Source organism: Lemur catta, chromosome 10, assembly GCF_020740605.2.
Source record: "Lemur catta isolate mLemCat1 chromosome 10, mLemCat1.pri, whole genome shotgun sequence".
NCBI classification, from domain to species: domain Eukaryota; kingdom Metazoa; phylum Chordata; class Mammalia; order Primates; family Lemuridae; genus Lemur; species Lemur catta.
The window spans coordinates 22,947,142-22,966,696 of NC_059137.1; the positions used below are offsets into that span (position 1 = coordinate 22,947,142).

General features: G+C 36.0%; 1 protein-coding gene across 2 annotated transcripts in view; it reads left to right on the forward strand.

Moving 5' to 3' along the window:
* The window catches only part of LPAR1 (lysophosphatidic acid receptor 1), a 124,959-nt gene extending 109,226 nt beyond the window's left edge, over positions 1–15,733 (forward strand). For both annotated transcript variants that reach the window (XM_045563644.1, XM_045563645.1), the window contains one exon: positions 13,254–15,733. In XM_045563644.1, the coding sequence (XP_045419600.1) occupies positions 13,254–13,555 (302 nt within the window). In that variant the 3' untranslated portion in view covers positions 13,556–15,733. The remainder of the gene's footprint in view (positions 1–13,253) is intronic.
* The last annotated feature ends 3,822 nt before the right edge of the window (positions 15,734–19,555 follow it).

The following is a 19,555-nucleotide window of genomic DNA, read 5'->3' on the forward strand; positions in this document are numbered from 1 at the left end:
CGTGCATTCTTGAGTTGAATGCATAGTTCAATTCTTTGTCATTATTTTTATTTATTTATAAAAATATTCCAGCCCCAGAATGAAAAACTGTGGTAGTGTTATAGGGGTTAATTTATAGGATTTCTAGTGGATTACAGACATTCCTCCTATTGATTGAGTCTTCATAATTTGATGTGGATATAATACAGTTACTTAATTAGGGTATATTATTTGTGTTACTAGAACGAATATGGATTATTTCGTAACTACAATATGCTGTCTGCCCCAGCAAATGTACCCAAAGATGCTTTGAATTTTTGTCAGCTTGGTTGCCATCCTGTTAAATGTTGATGGTTGTGAACTCTATTTCAATTTTACAATCAATTTTTAAATAATTTGTAGTAAAAAAATTCTAATAGTGAAAAATATATGGTAAACCATCTCTCTCACCCTAATCTTCAGCCATGACAATAACAATTTCTGATGTAGCATTCCAAAAATATCCTCTGCATATATGAGCATATATGTATGTAGGGGTGTATATGTGTATTTGTCTATACACACAGAGTATATACACTTATTCTTAAGTGACTTTCTCTTCACCAATTTAATGTGTTAACCATAGCTTTATAAAACATAATAATGCGTGCCCATAGCCACTTTTCTCTTATTCCCTTCATAGCAAAACTGCTTCAAAGAGTTATCTATCCTTACAGTATCCAGTTTTTTTTCTGTTCTCTCTTGATCCTAGTCTAATCAGGCTTCTGTTCTCACTACTCCATTTAACTGTGATCAGTGACCTCCTTGTCACTAAATTCACTTTTTCTGTTGCTTACAGGTATCCTTGACTCTTCTTCTTCTCCCCATCATCCAATCTATTAGCAAATCATATCAGCTCTACTGTCAAAATGCATCTGTGATCACCACCTTCCCATATTCAAAGCCACCATTATCTCTTGTCTGGATTACTATATGAGCCTCTCGCTGGCTGGCCCATAGTCCCCTAATACTACCAACCTTCCAAAAGATATTTTATTTTATTTTATTATTTATCTTTATTCTTTGTAGAACCTAAGCTCCATGAAGACAGAGAGTTTTTTCTATTTGATTCACTGTTGTATCCTTAGTAGTACCTGGAATAGTTCCTGACATATATTAGACATTCATATATTGGGATAAATTTTTCATTTTTTAAAAATGAAAAGTTAGTACAGTATAGCCCTTAAGTTCAATTATTCAACTCCTTACTGTTAGTAAGAATCAATTGGCTTTGCTCCTAAAGCTGTTTATGCCAGGCTATTATAATTACATAACTAGTTAGACATTACACTATCTGATAAAAATGAGTATAAAAACAGAACACTGTTTTTGTCAAAATTAGGTGAATACTTTTAATATTAAATGAAGGAAAATTTCAAAAGGAATTGCTTTAAAATAGCTAGTGAAAACAACTATCAAAGTTTGGAGAAATCTTAAAAATTCTACAAGGTTTTTGCACTCAAATTGCTTTGCAAAAATTTTAAGTTCTGACTCTATTCTGAGGCAACCAAATTGGAAACAGTATGTGATGCTTAACTAGTGTGGCTTTTGCTTGGAAGATGGCACAGAACTTCAGTCAGTGGACCTGTATTCAAATAAAAAGGCTTGGCTTTATATAAAAGGATGGGTAAATTAATACAAATATGTATTTTTAAGTCAAATAACATGTTTAAGTTATGGCTTTTATGATTTCTTATTCTAAACATTTTAAAATAAGTTGACTATTAGCTTCAACTGGCATTTATTATAGGGCATCTGTGTGTGTGTGTACTTTTTTTGTTGTTACTTTTAATAAAGCATAAATGGTAGCATAATTATACATATTTTTCTATATCTTGTTCTTTTTATCTATTAATATCTTGCAGTTCATTTGGTGCCAGTAAAGACAGAATATATTAATAACTGGCTAGGATTTTACTTTATGGATGCAACATAATTTATATTTCTTCTCTGCTTATAGTTATCAAGTTATTTTCAGTTTTTAAACTTCCAAAGAATTCCTTGCACATTGATAATTGTATTGTACATGAATATGTCTATAGGATAAATTCCTAGAAGTGATATTGTTTGCAGCTTATGATGGCTTTAGAACTGATTGACTTTTGCTTAGGATTTATGTGCTAATCAAAATTTGTTTTGTGATATTTAGACTTGGTTTTGTCAGTTTTGATCAATCAATTTTTTATTCTGTACTTATAGTTAAAACAATTGAAATTCATGCAGAAAAAGTATATTTATGATTGTAATTCTGGAATTCTTTAGACTAAACACCCACTTGCCAATTGAATAATTGTTTTCATAACCTTTTTAAAAGTTTTTTAAAAACAACTTTTTAATGAAAAGTTTTTGATAATGGGAGATATCTTAGGCACACAGCTATCATATTATAGCGGAACAGACTGTACCTCCCTTTTGCTCTGCCAAGAATCTGTGCTTCGTAAAGATCAATCCAGGACATTTGGCAACTCTAGGAGACATAACCAATCTCCAAAAGAATGACCACATTTATAATTTCTGTTCTTCTTCTCATATCTTTTGGCCACTAAAATTTATATTATATGTATACTGAACATTTTTACATCAGAAAAATATTTCACAAAATTTTCTGAATTTGCTTTTGGGTTAAGTCTTCATTTTTTTTCTAATTTGATAGTAGGAAAATAAATTTTAAATTAAATTTCCATTACGTTTTCTATCCTTGAAGTTTGTCTCCTGAGTACTACACATCTTGTTTATCTGTGCCTGTAGTTCATGAACTGTGAAGAAAATCAACAGGACAGGACTTTGTCATTGGCTATATTCTGTGAGCATTTTCAGCCAGATTTCAGTACTTGTTCAGATTTTTATCATTTTGGGAGAACCTTAATTTGGAGCTAAAAAATTAATTATGTTGCAAAACCAATTATAAACTTCCTGTTAATGTTGAACTTTTGGTAGGGAAAGATTCTGGGGGGAATTTCATTTATCCTTTTAAAGAGATAAATATTATTCAAATCACCTTGGTAACAGCTGGACCACAGTCATGCAATAAGTTTAGTATTGCTTTCTAAGTTAGATGGTGTTTGGTCTGGAGTTGACAACATTGATTTTCTGTGAGGTTTAAGATTTTTTTATTTTTTAAATAAGGAGAAATTTTGCTTTTTTAAAAAATGCAATCTATCACTAGGTTTGGGAGGCAAAACATTTTAACCATTTTGAGAATAGTGAATTATTTTCTATGTGAAGAATACATGTTGCACCATCTTATTTGATTGGCATAGTTTATGGCATGTGAAAGAAAATAAATCTCATCATCTTTTTTAAGATACTAAAATGCAGGAACTCTTCTGAATTCACATATGCATGCATGTTATGTTTACATTTATATATCTATGATATGTGTATATACATGTATATATACACATTTTGTCTATATTTTATATATGTACACATTTAGTAGTTTAAGATGTATCTATCATTTGAAAATAGTAAAGGCTTACAAGAAATCCTTTGGTAGGCTTTGGAGTGGCATTATTTTTTGGTTATTGGTTATTGGTGAGTAATAATGTTCTGGTGAGTCACTCTTAACCTCAATTACTTCACCCCAAGACAGAGCTGGGTAGAAATTAGAGGACAAGTTTAGGGAGGAAGGGGAGAAGAGGCACTGACCCATCTTAACATGGTTTAGACTGTATTAGTTTTATGTAAAGTAAATTAAAGCATTTCCTGTTTTGTATGCTTATAGATACCTCATGTATCATATTTATTCCTGAGAACATTAGTAACTGTTGAAAGTATGAGTGTGTGTGTTTGCATGAGCATTCTTGAAAGGACATAAAACTCATGGTATCCTGGAGCTAATTAGATGGTCTTGCTTCTTCTGTATTATTTGAGCATTGTGACTTTCTCTGTTCATAGATAAGAACTTTCAGAGGAACACACCTCTCCCCATGTGATTGTCTAATACAGCATTTTCCTACTCATTAGATGGCATTGCTGGATGTTTTAGGTATAGGAAAAAGCTGGCTTTGGTGGCAATTCATTATGCTATCTTCCAAAATTAAGGGGGTCCCCTGTTCAGGAAAGTTTCCTGCATAATGGGCAGACATTCCCTGAAGCATGGTGACCCTCCAGTGCATTTGAATATAGAGCAACATCTACATGGAAATAGTAATAGTATAGAAAACACAAAATAGCTTCAAATAAATTCTAATTAGTAGCTTCACAGATTTAAGAAGATATTGTATTGACTAAATTAGGACACATTACTGTATAAAAACATCATTCAGAGAACAAGAAAGTGTTCCTGAAAATAGAAAAAAAAAATATGATTGCTCGCCCTCTTTTACCCATCACTAATAAACAAACAAACAAAAAATCTATACCAAGTAGCAAAATGGACATGACTAAAGACCAAATATTTGACCTGGAAAATAAGTTTAGGATATCACTCAGGATACCAAATAAGAAGCAAGGAGTTGAAAATACAAAAGAAAAATTAAGAGACTTCAATGATAAATCAGATTCTAAATGTACATTCCAAAATATCCAATACTCATTGTAAAAGAAGTCTCAAAAGAAATGAACAGAAAGAATGGAGAGAAAAGGACTCAAAGAAATAGGATATTTGATATTTCCTTAATCTAAAGAAGAATGTGATACTTCAGATAAAATTGTCCAACAAGGGCCAAGCAAGAATTATAAGCAATGATAATATATCAAAATAGATATATTCTGAAGATATTTGTGATCTCCCAAAGTTAATGAAAAAAAGTTATGACAGTCTTAGGAGTGGGTGAGAAAAAAAGTTTGATCAATGACCTACATAATTAGCTAGCCAGATCTTTGTTCATTTTTCTACTTCTTTTTCTTCATTCAACAAATATTTATAGAGCACACACTATATGCCAAATATTTTGTTAGGCAGTGTAGACATAGTGGTAAGAAAAACTGGAATGATGAGGAAGAAAAGTAGTAATTAACAATCACACTATAAATAAAAATAAATTACAACTGTGATAACTTCTGTGAAGGATTATATAGTGCTGAGAGCATATAACAAATGAATTTTTACTTAATTGGGGAAGGCATCCCAGAAGTAGCAACAGGTGAAGAGTAAGTAGGAATTAGAGTTGGGGGAGAGGTGATAACATCCCAGGAACAGGGAAAAACACATACAAAGGCCCACAGATAGAGGAATTGTGACAGATTGGGAAACACTGCAAAGCTAGTATGTCTAGAAAGGCAGTGCAAGATGAAGCTTGGAGAATTAGGACCATACCATGCAGGTGTTTTATGCAACAAGAATGGGAATCATATGACATCAGACTTCTCATCTAAAATACTAAATCCTAGAAGAAAACATTCCAAGAGAAAATGATTTTGTGCTTATGCAGACTTTCTAGAAGTAATGCCCATTGGATATACTCTAGAAAATGGTGGTGGATGGTGAAAGGTGGTCTTACTAATAGCCTAACAGAGGAAAACAAACTATCAAACAGAAAGTAAGTAAGAGAAATAAACTCACAATGCATAATTGCCCCATGAAGAGAAAACTCACAGCACAACTGTCCTTTGTTTTGTTCAATTAAAACACCTGTGGCCTAACTCGTTATCTCTAAGAGTTTTTTCACAGCCTTGAAGAGCCCTAAGTGGACAGTAGAGGTATAAGCTCTCTGCCTCAGTTCCTCCCAGGACAGATTCCAAAGATTCAGATAAGCTGATCTCACAGAGAAAAGAGAAAAATAAAGAATACCTGCAACAGCTTCGCCACTGCTTCTGTTATCAGTCTACTAAAACAGAAAAAAAAAAAAAGCCATTTTCACTCTTTAAAACTCCAAGCAACTTTCCCTCAGCTGCCTGACATTTCTACTCCTTCACTGGTGTGCTGTGGCCACTTACCCCCACCCCCTTGTCTCTCTCTCTCTCTCTCTCTCTCTCTCTCTCTTTCTCTCTCTCTTTCTCTTTCTTTCTCTTTTTCTCGGGGAAAATAAACTTTGCACTTCTTTCTGCCCTAATCACTGTGTAAGAAGTCTTTCTCCCATTGTGTACGAATTCCACACCCTAACAGAGGGGGAGGAAAATAAGTTCCCTAAAAGAGGAAGATACAGGTTACAAGAAACAATGTACCACCCAAATCTGTAAAGAGAAGCAATCCCTGGTTGAAGCTGACCAACAAGCCTAGAAATCAATTGATTCAGTAAGGATGGTAAATCAAGATGGCTTCATGAAATGTCTTTTGGGAGAAATTGTATAACTAAAAACTTGGAGATACGTCTATGGCATGCTTCTGTTGAAATAAACCATTTTAATCTGATCTACAAAAAAAAGAGAAAGAAAAGGAAAAAGCGATTAGAAGTTCAAGGGAAAATAAGCTATTCAAAAGTCATGTTGCTTAATCTAAGAATCTTTGTTTTTAATAAGGGAATTAAGGGCGTCACATTTATGACATCTAGTGACATGTTTGGGCTTATTCTTGACATCCTGGCTTTTGTTTGTATTTTTTCCTTTCTTGCCTTTTGATAAGTCGAGTTTTCTTTTCCTGTTCTTCCTTCTTTCTTTTTTCTTTCTTTCTTTCTTAGTGGTTTCAGTTGTATATCCAATATTTTTTTTACTGTTTTTTTACTGTTGGCTAACCTTAAATTTTAAAAACATGCTTTAAAAAATCCAAGATGTAATTGGTATCTACAGTAGCCTCCAAACAAGACAAAGCTTTTAGCATGCTTTCTACTCTTCTACCTGCTGTCCTCATCTTTTATTAAAAAAAAAAAAAAGGAAAGAAAAATCATGACTTCTATTATAGTTTCATGTTGTTAATCCGTTCAGCTTGCTAATCCATTCAGCAGAAGATATATCAAGTGTTCACTCCACCAGGCACTGTTCTAGATGCCAGAGATACAGACATGAAAGAGATAGCAGTCCTTCCTTCATGAAGCTTACATTTTTGTTGAGAGAAGATCAGCAATACACATATAAACTAATGAATAAGATAATTTGGGGTGCAGATAAGGGATACAAAGATGACAAAATGGAATAATGCAATGTTGGTGGTGGTGGGCTCCCGCTTTAGCTAGGATAACCAGGGATACCCTTTTTGAGGAAGTGACATTTAATGGTAAGTAGACATGGAGAGCTGCAAAAGGAGTATTTCCAGCAGAAGAAACTGTAAATGCAAAGATCCTGAGCAGAAATGAGCTTGGTGTGGGTGGCTGGAACCTAGTAAATGAGGGGTGAGTGGAAAGAGGTGAGATGTAAGAGACTGGCAGGGGCCAGTCATGTGTAGGACATTATGGACCACAGTAAGGACTTCAGGTAGAAAGCCTTTGGAGGATTTTATGCAGAAAGTGACATATGTTTTTGAAAAATCATCCTGGCTGTTGTGTACAAACTGGACTTTAGGAAAGAAGCATGGAGAAAGAGGAATTGGTTAGGAGCCTATTGCAAAAGGCAGATAAAAGGTAGTGTTCACTTGGGGAGGGTTATAGCAGTGGAGAAGTGGTTTCCACTGGCTGTTCAGCACAGAATGGTCTTCTATAAGAGATGGCACTAGCATACAAATCACTTCAACGTGTACTTTCCAATGTACAGTTACAGGATACAGGGTGTGTGTCTGTGTGATACTCATTGCTTAATGTTAGGGAGAATTTAAAAGCAGAGGGAAGGTAGCTTTGGCATTCTCTTGTGTGTAGGAAGGGCAGCATCATGATGAATCAGGGCAGACTTATGGGGCTGAAACTCTCACCCAGGAATGTTAAAAAGGGAACATAATGAGTATTCTACTTTGCTTTAGAGTTCTATGTGGTGTTAATACCTTTCTCTAACAGATAAATGTTACTCCCAGGTGTGAGTGATGGAAACACTAGAGCACAGAGCACATCACACAATAAATGAAATCATGAAACTTTAAATGTATGCAACACTCACTGTGACCAGGAAGAAGTAGAAGTTTTGGGCATTAAATTAGATGGAAGAAAATTGGTATCAAGATATAAATATTATTGAATAATATTGTGGAGATACCTCCGTTAAATTAATTCTATCTTTTCAATGGTCAGGAAAATGGATTTATAGTTAATGTTGGTTGCTATTTTAGAAAAAACTTTAATTTGAAAAAGCCATCTACATACATCCGCATTGTAATGACCCCTTTGCTGCTAGACTGAGGAATATACTTTGTGTCTGTTTTCTATTATCTAACATAGCTTCTTATAAGATATATAATAAAGAAGGATTTCCTAGCTAGTCATGTCTTGTATCTGTACCTTAATAGCAGAAATCACAATATAACTACCAAGATGAACTAAAATGCAATTGGATTCTGGGATACCAAGATGCCTGACCTGAGGGAACACAAAATTTAGTGCAACAGAAAAAGTAGTTTACGTTATGTACTCATTTCTCACTTGATCCCCACCACAAGCCTCTAAGATAGGGAGAACTGTTTCTGAGATCCTTATTTGAGAAACAAGAAGTGTGAGGCCAACTTGGGCACAGCGCTGGTGTAGAATTGATTTACCTTGACTTCTTTCAGATCTGTGGGATGTCTGATTCTTTTGTAAAAACACAGTTTTGCCAGCCAGACTGGAAACTCTTTCTGTTTCTTTCATCAAAAATCTTGGGCTCTCTCCCTAGAGATCTTCTCTGGCAAGGACTTTTTTCCTCTTTAACTTTAGTTCTTGCATTCCATATGTAAGTAAAGTTCAACCAGTTAGGAAAAAGTCACTCTAGAAGAAAGGCTCTAATTGTGAGACCAGATGGTAAGCATTATTCAGCTGATGGGGTTGTGTAGATTTGAGGGAAGGTGTGGTAATATGATCTCCGTCTGCAGCTGTGACCTGTTGTTCCAAAACAGCCTCATTCCTCCCCGCCTTTTACATCTGCATTCCAGCACCTCTCCCTCCATTTTTGTGGGCACCGGAGCCCTCATGGATTGCTTTGACAGATGGAGGAGGAGGATTGAAGCTTGTTCAAGGAAGAGCAACCCATGGATATGTTTTGAATATCCTCCTCCCCGTGTTACTTGTAATATTGGCAAATCAAGCAGAATGTAACCACTTTCGTTGAACATACTGAGAGACAGTTTCCCTGGATTTAAATTGCCATGAGCCTGTCATGATTACCTTTAGGCCATCTCCATCTGGTGTCTTGTAGGTAGCTCAGACTAAAACCCGTACAGAACTGAGATTGTCCACTCTCTTCTCACTTCCTGTTACAAAAACATCAGTCGACACTTTCTTCTCTGTTTCTTCCCTCAGCAAAAGATACCACCATCTTCCTTCAATCAGATTGAAAATCTAAGAGTCACTAGACTTTTTAGTCTTTCTCATCCCTCTCATGGGGTCTGTTTCCTAAATATTTTCTGATCCTTCTACATCTTTCCCCAGTGCCACTGGCCCTGGTTCTGGCTTTCATCATTTCTCTTCTGGAATTTGGAAATATCTGATATTTTCTTTACCTTGATTATTTTCTTCTTCTACTCTGTCACCAATGTTGTGTCTTAAATGAAAATCTGACCAGTGAAGCCACTGAAATTAAAATTTCGTAGGGGCAGAGGTGGGTGAAGATTATTTCTTTTTTTGTTTCTTGTTTGTATTCTTTTTTTTTTTTAGAAAACTCAAACTGGCTGAAAGATCATTGTTTCTTATAAGCTCTGAAAGCAATTGTGCTATGTGGCTAGGGTTGAGAACTAATACTGGACTGGACAAATTTCAAATATCTTAGCCAGGTATACAAGACTTTTGTGACCTTGGACATATTATCTTCTGCCACTTCTGTTTCTGACTTTGCAATCAATAACCATAAACAATTTGTACTTCCTCTTACTTTCACACTGTTGCCTACCATTCCTTGGTGGTCTTGATCGGTGGGGATTCCTCCACTGGAAATGTGCTAGAAATATACAAACTACCTAAAACATTGTCCCTGCTGAGTGCCATATTATAGTCCCCATCTCATTAGGTGTTGAGAACCTCCAAAATGATTTGGGGCTTCTGTGCTTCCCTGCATTCCCTCTCTCTTTCCCTTCTTGTTATCTTATCCTCCTCATACCCAACTGCAAGTCCTAGGCATCTCTTATAATCAGGATGGTTTCATCTCAAAGCTTTTTGAAATGCCAGGTTTTCACTGTCCAAAACATGCTTTCACGTTCTGTCCTGGAAGAACCTGTCCTAGAGCTGTGCTACACCAGCCTTCATATGTCTATGGTAGTAGGGTAGATGTGCAGTTTGTAGAAGGCTTTTTATAAGTTGTATCTTAATTTGATCCTCATCGTACCCTGTGGAGTAGGCAGGGAGCTATTACTTCTCCACTTCACAGATGCTGAGATGGAAGGGTTTTTTTCTTTTTGCTTTTTTTAAACTCTTATCAACCTGTCTTACAGTGTACACTCGACTCTCTGCAGACTATGTGTTGATAAAGTCCACAATGCACGTCTCAGGTCCTAGAACTTGATTGAGTTATGGTTAAGATTGAATTTTACTTATTATTAAAGGGGCTTGGGTGTGGTTCATCTTTGTCTTTAGAAGCTCAGGAGGAAATCTGTAAGTTGAACAAACTTGATTTCAGAATATTCATTCACTATGGGTTAGAAGGCTAATCACCTTGGGATTTTCCAGGACTCATTCTCCCGTCTCTGTGGTCCATCCTCATCTTATGGCCAGTTTGATCCTTGACAGCTCTGTGAAAGAGAAGGAAAAGAAGAAGAGGGGAAAATTCCATATGCCTGGATTTTAGATGTTGATTTGAGTCCTGTGCTGTGAGTTACTGAAATCATTGCATCAACTCTTGAAGATCCAGCCACAGAGTGTTGGGTCTGTATGGTTGGGCCTAACCATAGTACAAAAAACAGCTGCTTTCATTGAAGAAGAAGGGAGAGGACTCTGGGTTCCTCAATGAAGTGTCCACATATATTAGCTCCTGTGTCAAGCTGTGGCACTTGCCATTTCCTGTCTCCAACCTAGCAGGGCTCCTTGCATATTTTGGTCAAAAAGTAAGGTTCATGGACTCTTTTTGGAAAGTTCTTGCTCTTTTTGAATTTTAACATTGGAAGAAATTATGAACAGCAAATAACTGTATTTGAATTCTCTCACTTTTGAACTAAGTCAAGCAGCTTGAGCTAGTATTAATATGTGAGAATAAAGATATTTCCTTCTGCTGCCTGGAAGGAGAAAAAGATCATTTTATTTAAAATCTATCTATTGAGATGCATGTTGCTGGTATCTAATCAAGCTCTGAATTTGAGCTCAATTAGAGCTTTGATAAAAGAAAGGGGGAAGGAAACTTGAAAGAATGCTCTCCCATTCATGAAGGGCCTGTGTGTTTTTAGTTTCCAAGTAAATAGAATAATGGGACCATGCATTTTCCATCCAAGCATTTTCCATCCTGAGAATAATTCCCTTCCTGGCTTCTCAATGAATAATACATTATTTCTGAAACCCAAGAGGCATTCCTTTGATTTTCCTTTATGTTTAGCTTTCTGAGTGATTTTCAAGCAAGGAAATTCAAGGACTTGGAATGAATGCTTTATTAACATTTTTATTGAAGTTCAAATAGCTCTTTGGCTATTATCTCCTGATATTTGAAATATTTTTTTCTCTCTCTCTAAGGAAAATCTAAGGTATTGTATTTATTAGAAAATGAAGTACCTTGGACAGTCTTCAAAGTGAACAGCAGTTTAAAACCAATACACATTTGAGTTGTAGAACAAAGAGCTTTATGGGGGTACTTTTCTTTTTTATTTTCATTTCCCTGCTGAAAAGTTTCAAAAAAGAAAACTCACATCCAAAAGTGGGCTGTTTGGAGACTAAATCTCATTTGTTTACATTTTGTGAATCTCATTCCTTGAAGCTGGTCCAAACCCATGACCCCAGTCCAAGCCTGCATCCACCAAGGCCAGCGCCATTTACATCTAAAGATTCAAGTGTACTTCTGGGGTCACCTCTGTTCCCCCTCTGCTTGTTACGTAGCTTGGTTATATGCATAGGGCCTGTTAGTTGTGGCATAAGGGGGCATGACAGTGCCCACCACTCCTGTTGGCGCATGTCCTTTCAGTAGGAGATCCCCAGCAGATCCCAGGGTAGGTTTTGATGTCATTTCATAACCTCCTTTTTTCCCGGCATCTGAATGTTGAGTGATTTCAGGAACTAAATAAAATGGAATTAAGAATCTATATTTCTATTCCTCTTACAGTTACAGTAAAATCTTCATGATTCAGAATAGTTGAGGGAAGAAAGAAAACAAAGTTGATCTAAACTAGTAAAACATCTGAAGCATAAAATTTGGTTAAATATTTATTAGTTTCAAGAAGTGGAGGCATAATGTAATATTAATATTTTCTGGAGCATGGGCTCTGGAACCAGCCTCTAAGACCAAAAACTCTGGAATTTGTCTCCTACCTGCCACTTTTCAGTACCATGGGCTTGAGCAAGTTATTTAAACTTTCTGGATCTCAGTTTCTTCATCTGTACAATGAGGATATTAGTTTCTATGTCATATGGCTGTTATGAAGATCAAATGAGTTGTTATTGGTAAAGCATATAAAAAGCACTATATAGGTGGTTATTTAATAAAAATAAAACATACATCTTATCATTGGAAATTGCTGTTTCCAAACAGGCCATGCTACTGAGCAGGGGAATAACCACTATTATTTTTATTAATACATACTGAATGATTACCTTTCTTAGCACTCATTTAATCCTTACAACAAATTTCATGAGGTAAATATAATCATCTCTATTTTTCAGATGAGAAAACTGAGGTAAGAAAGTAATTTACCTAAGTTCACCCATTTTATTAAGTGACAAAGCAAGGACTTGAGCCCAGGCAACCTGAATCCAGAAACTGTGCCTTAACTAAGCATTAAAGAATATTTATCATTAGTGCTTATCTTTTGCCTAAAAACAACTCTTTGATATTAAAACCCATGTCTTTATAAGAGGTGTCGTGTATACCCTGAATCAGTTTTTCATGTCCCAATTGCTTATCACACCCTTTGTGTTTTGTTCAAAATAATCATCAATGCCTCATAAATACTCAATTTTAGTAGGACCTGAAATAATGACATTTTAGTATGTTGATTATTATTACAATTTTTTTCTGATTATTTTAGAAAATGAACATTTTATTGGCAAGGATTGGTGGCTTCCAATCTCAGTGTTTTTATATTGAACTGAAATCCTTTCACTTCTGGCTGCATGTTTCATAATGATATTTTTTCATTCTCTTTTTTAAAATTCTCCCTATCCCTGCCCTTGCAGGTGCCTTTATCATCTGCTGGACTCCTGGATTGGTTTTGTTACTGCTAGACGTGTGCTGTCCACAATGTGATGTTCTGGCCTATGAGAAATTTTTCCTACTCCTTGCGGAATTCAACTCTGCCATGAACCCCATCATTTACTCCTACCGTGACAAAGAGATGAGCGCCACCTTCAGACAGATCCTGTGCTGCCAGCGCAGTGAGAACCCCAGCGGCCCCCAGGAAGGCTCAGACCGCTCAGCTTCCTCCCTCAACCACACCATCTTGGCTGGAGTTCACAGCAATGACCACTCTGTGGTTTAGAAAGGAAACTAAGACAAGGAGCCCGCCATCCTACATTGAAGGATGAACAGCCTCCCCCTACCCAATTGCCAGGGCAAGGTGGGGTGTGCGAGGATAAAAATAAACTCATGTACTTAAACACTAACTAACCGATGACAGTATTTGTTCCTAGCTCCCAGAAGACTTGATATGTATTGCAAATTAGCTTGTGTGACAACCCTCATCTTGATCCCCACTCCTTCTGAAAGTAGAAAGTGGAGTTCTTGCAATGGAATTCAAGAGTAGACTTCGGAGTGTCCATTTAGATTACACTAACTAAACTTTAAAAAAGATTTTGTGTGGTTTGGTGCAAGTCAGAATAAAATCTGACTAGTTGAATCCACAACTTCATTTACATACAGGCTTCCCTTTTTTACTTTTAAAGGATACATTTCACTTAAGAAACATGCTTATGCCTATCAGCATGTTTGTGGTGGATAAGACTATAGACTGTTTATAAACTACCATAATTCCACTTTTTTCCTGATGTAGGAAAACTGTAAATTAGAATTATTTTGTTTAGAAAGCATGCATGTAATGTATGTATGCAGTATGCCTTACTTAAAAAGATAAAAAGGATACTAATTCTAAATCTTCTAGGAAATAGAAGAACCTAGATTTCAAAGCCAGTATTTGTTTAGGTTATGAAGCAAACAATGTTCTAATCACAATATTAACTTTTTATTAAAGTGTTCTAACAGGTGTAAGACAGGGAATGTAAGTTTATTACCAAAAGAATATGTATTCCAAAAAAGGCATAGAAGGTGAAGTGCAGTAATATTGTTCCCCACATATTTAAAATACCCAGGTACCTTCTAATCACCAGTACATCAGAGGAAATTTTTTTGTAGCCTGTTTTTCTGAATTATGAAATAATACACACTCATTATAGAAAACTTGAAAAATACAGAAATGTATAAAAAAGCAAAAAAGATTACTGATAATCATAACCCAGAAGTAACCACCTTTAACATCTCCCCGCATATATGTCTATATGTATATTATATACTTTTTAAGATAATTGGGATTATACTGTAAACAGTTTTATAACTAGATTTTTTTTTCATTGCAGAATTGCCACATTTTCCTATGGCATTAAAAATTTTACAAAAACATAATTTTAATGGCTATATTATATTCCATTTAATGGATGCAACTCAGTTTATTTAACCATTCCCATATTGTTGACTATTTAGGTTATTTTAAATTTTTACTCTTATAAAGTTGCAAAAATTTTGTGTACATAAAACGTTGTCTGTATAATTAATTATTTACTTAGGACATATTCCCATGAAGGATTTTTTTTTAAATGTGAAATGTCTGATTACACTTTTACCTTCGTAAAAAGGGATTTCCTGCTTTTGTACTGCATGGGTGGCAGTTGTGAGGAAAACCAGTTAAATTGCCTTTTTACAAAAGAAATGCAGGGGTTACTTCAGTCAAAAGTGACTTTTTAATATAATAAGATGGCGTAGAAACAGTCAACTGTCAAAATAACCAAGGCATCCTAATATATCTAGCAATTCCAAATTTTGTTTGAGGGCCCAGTTATCCAGCTAGTGGTAGCCACACCTGCAATGTAGAATTGAAGAAAATGCAAAGAAATCAAACGTGCCAAGTGAATAAATGACTGTCATTTTAAATAGCTCGGGGCCCTTCTATAGCAAATGGGTTGAGTGTGTCAGTACGTGCCTGGCTACTGTGTATTGTCCAGGAATCACCCTGATGACTGCCTCCATGTTAGGTGATACCTGTTTAATACACTGTCCAGGTAAAGTAGTAATTGCATCTGTTTGTTGTGAGAAGTAACGAGTGAAGTAACGCAGTCATGAAGCAGGTTGGGGGAGGTCAGGAGAAAGTCTAAGAGAAAGAGGGCCAGAAGATGAATGGCTGTCTAGGAAGGAGGAAGTCGGTGCAGGGTCAGTGTTTGAGCGGAGGACAGACTTACAAAGTCCCCACAGTGAAAGGAGTGTGGGGAACCAGTTAGCAGAAATGTGTTTGCACATACTTTATACAAAATACAGAACATTTTATATTGGAAGTCAAAGAAATGAACTTGGACTTTTGCTCATGTGCATATTTTTTGGAGGAGATATGGATTATTTGAAATTAAAAGCATACTAATTGGACCTTAATAAATCCTTTGCAATCAGTGTTTGGCAATGTGTGGTTCTGGTCAGTGCGGTTTTTCTTGTTCCAGAGTCTTCTAGCTTGTGTTGCATAGTACTTTCCCCTGTGACCTCCTTTATTAACCTGCTTATTTTACTTATTTATTTTACTGCTGACCTCTGAGGTGGAGAAACCATACAGATGTCCCCCAGCCCAGAATTGCTTTTTTTTTCAATCTGAATAATAAGTCTTTCCAGTGTCCAAAGGTGATAGTTTATGTCCCATGAAAGGGCGACAATGTGTTAGGACAGTGGTTTTCATCAACAGGATAATTGTTAGAGTGAGTTTCTTTTTGAAAAACAGCGATTTTATAAAACCTTCAACAACTTTACAAAAAACTCTCATTAGGTGTTCATAAAGTCACAGTGGTCTTTCTGCTTATAAATTTAATACCTAATATATGTCTTCTAATTATGTGCCAGTTGTCTTTCCAGTGTATCACTGAAGTATTGGAAAAGGTAAAATATTTATTCAAGTAAATGTCCTAATGAGTATTTGGAAGAGAATTCTGAACCTTTAAATTTAGGTGGATATAAGATTGTTAGAAATCAAATGTCTTTGAACTTTTCTTTACAAATTAGCCACCCCTCACATGTTCCCTTTTTTTATTAGCAAAACCACAATTTCTTAGACTCAAAACCTCAGCTAATGTTACACAATTAATGAACTTTTTGGTCTTCCCTTTCTCCTTTGCAATTAACTGTTGCTTTAAATCCCACTGTTCATCTCCCTTCTAATTTATAACAGTAGTCTCTCTACTTCTGAAATATTGTAATTTTATAATATTTCTAGCTCCTCCCATTAAAAGCTTCAGTGTGCACTCATGCTAGGTAAAAACTGTAGAAACACTTCATTAATCGGGTCCCTTCACTATACCAAAGTAAGAAGAACATTTTTATGAAAAACCTTTTGAAACAGGTGACTTATTTTTTAATACCAAGTGAGCTTCACCTGATCTCAAACCCTCCAAAGAATCATGGTTTATATGTGGGTTAAGATAGGGTGGCTCATGAATGGATTGGGTTTAGGCACCATCTGACAGAAGAAATGTGTTTAGGAGACAATGTGTCGTGAATTTCCTTAAGCAGGGTCTGTTCACACTCTAGCATTCACTCACCTATGTCTTGGATAGCCATAGCAAACTCTTTATTTCTTAAAGTTATAAAGCTCACGGTCATAGATTATTTGCTAATTATCTGTTTACCAATGTTGCATGTAACGACCATTTGAAAATATACAGCAGGAATTGTCAAACTAAGTCCCATTGGCCAAATCCACCTAATTTTGTATGACCTACAAGCTAACGGGTTTGACATTTTTATTTTTATTTTTTTTTATTTCAGCTTATTATGGGGGTACAAAAGCTCAGGTTATATATATTGCCCATGTCCCGCCCATCCCCCTGAGTCAAAGGAATATTTTGTGATGCATGAAAATCATATGAAATTTAAATTTCTTTTTTTTTTTTTTTTTTTTTTTTGAGACAGAGTCTCACTTTGTTACCCGGGCTAGAGTGAGTGCCGTGGCGTCAGCCTAGCTCACAGCAACCTCAAACTCCTGGGCTTAAGCGATCCTACTGCCTCAGCCTCCCGAGTAGCTGGGACTACAGGCATGAGCCACCATGCCCGGCTAATTTTTTTGTATATATATTTTTAGTTGGCCAGATAATTTCTTTCTATTTTTAGTAGAGACGAGGTCTCACTCTTGCTCAGGCTGGTCTCGAACTCCTGACCTCGAGCGATCCACTCGCCTCGGCCTCCCAGAGCTAGGATTACAGGCGTGAGCCACCGCGCCCGGCCGAAATTTAAATTTCAATGTCCATAGTTTTATTGGAATATAGTTCCAATAAACTCATTAGTTTATGTATTGTCTGGCTGCTTTTGTACTACTATGGCAGGATGGAGTAATTGCAATAGAGACTGTATTGCTCTCAAAGTCTAAAATATTTACTGTCTGGCCCTTTACAGAAAAAGTTTGCTAACCCTTGATTTAGAGGATTCTATTTTCAATCATGCTATCCTCATTTGACCGTGGATGTTTTTTAGAAGAAGGAAGAGGAAGGAATTGGGCACAAGATCTCTTCATCTAACTCTAGCTGGCAGAGAAAATTCTCCATCATATTTTTTGCACTAAAGATACTTTTTATTTTGAAACAATCTCAAACTTAAGGGAAAGTTTACCAAAATTACAGAAGATTTTTCCTGAACCATTTGCCAACATGAAGCCCCATCATCCCTGAATACTTTTAGGTATGTAATGCCTGGAGAGAAGGACGTTCTCTTTCATAACCTCAATACAACCACTAAAATCAGGAAATTACCATTGACACAGATGCTACCACTTCATTCACAGACCCCATGTAAGCTTCATCAATTTGTCCAATAATGTTGATTACAGCAAAATAATCCAGTCCAGGATGACTGCCTGCATTTAGTTGTCATTTCTCTTTAGTCTTCAATCTTGAACAGTTCCTCAGTCTTCTTGACCTTGACGCTTAAAGATCACAGGTGAGTCATTTGGTAGACTATCCCTCAATTTGGGTTTGTCTCACTTATCTTTGAAAAATAAGGCAGAAGCGCAACTGTGGATCTTCTCACTTCATCCTATCAAGTAGCACATCGTGCCGATTTGTTCTATTACGTGATGTTAACTTTGTGTGATTAAAGTGGTCTGCCAGAGCCTGATAAATTTGAGGCATGTACTTCTATGCCTATTTTGTTGAATGTTTCTATCATGAAAGGGTTATGGATTTTACTGAGTGCCTTTTCTGCATTTAATGAGATAATCATTGTTGGAGGGAATGCAAAATGGCATAGCCACTTTGGAAGACAGTTTGGGAGCTTCTTATAAAGCTAAACATACTCTTATTATATGATCCAGCAATCATACTTCTTGGTATTTACCTGAATGATTTAAAAATTCATGTTCACACAAAAGTCTGCACATAAATAAATGATAGCAGCTTTATTCATCATTGCCAAAACTTGGAGGCAACCAAGATGTCCTTCAGTAAGAAAAGAATAAAATGTGTACAGTTTGGGAAGGAAGAAATAGGTGAATGGATAAACTGTGGTACATCTAGACCATGGAATATTATTTAGCACTCAAAAGAAGTGAGCTATGGTAAAGATATGGGAAACATTAAATGCAGATTACTAAGTAAAAGAAGCCAAACTGAAAAGGCTACATACTGTATAATTTCAATCATATGATATTCTGGCAAAGACAAAACTATGGAGGGAATAAAAAGGTCAGTGGTTTCCAGGGGTTAGCAGGAAGGTAGGGAGGCATTGGGTAGGCACAGAGGATTTTTAGGACAATGACACTATTCTACATGACCCTATAATGGTAGACACATGTCATTATACATTTGTCCAAACCCGTAGAATGTACAACACTGAGAAGGAGCCATAAAGTTAACTATAGACTTTAGGTGTCAATGTTGGTTCATCAGTTGTAACAAAGGTACCACTCTGGTGTGGGATGTTGATACTGGGGGAGCCTGTGCATGTGTGGGTGGGAAGGGGGTATATGGGAACTCTCTGTTCTTTCTCCTCAATTTTTCTGTGAACCTAAAACCTCTTTAAAAAAAAAATAGTGTGTATGTGTCTTCCTTTTGTTACTTTGCTTTCATCTGTGTCTTTTCTCCTTCATTCTGTTGTCAATATGAACTCCATTTCTGTGATGTTTTAATTTTTTCCTCTTTCCTAAGCACTGCCAACTCATTTTTAATCATCTCTTGTTGTCTTCTAGTTTCTTGCCTGAACCTTGTGTTTCTTCCATGGGTTCCTGATTCACAGAAGCTGTGTGTAT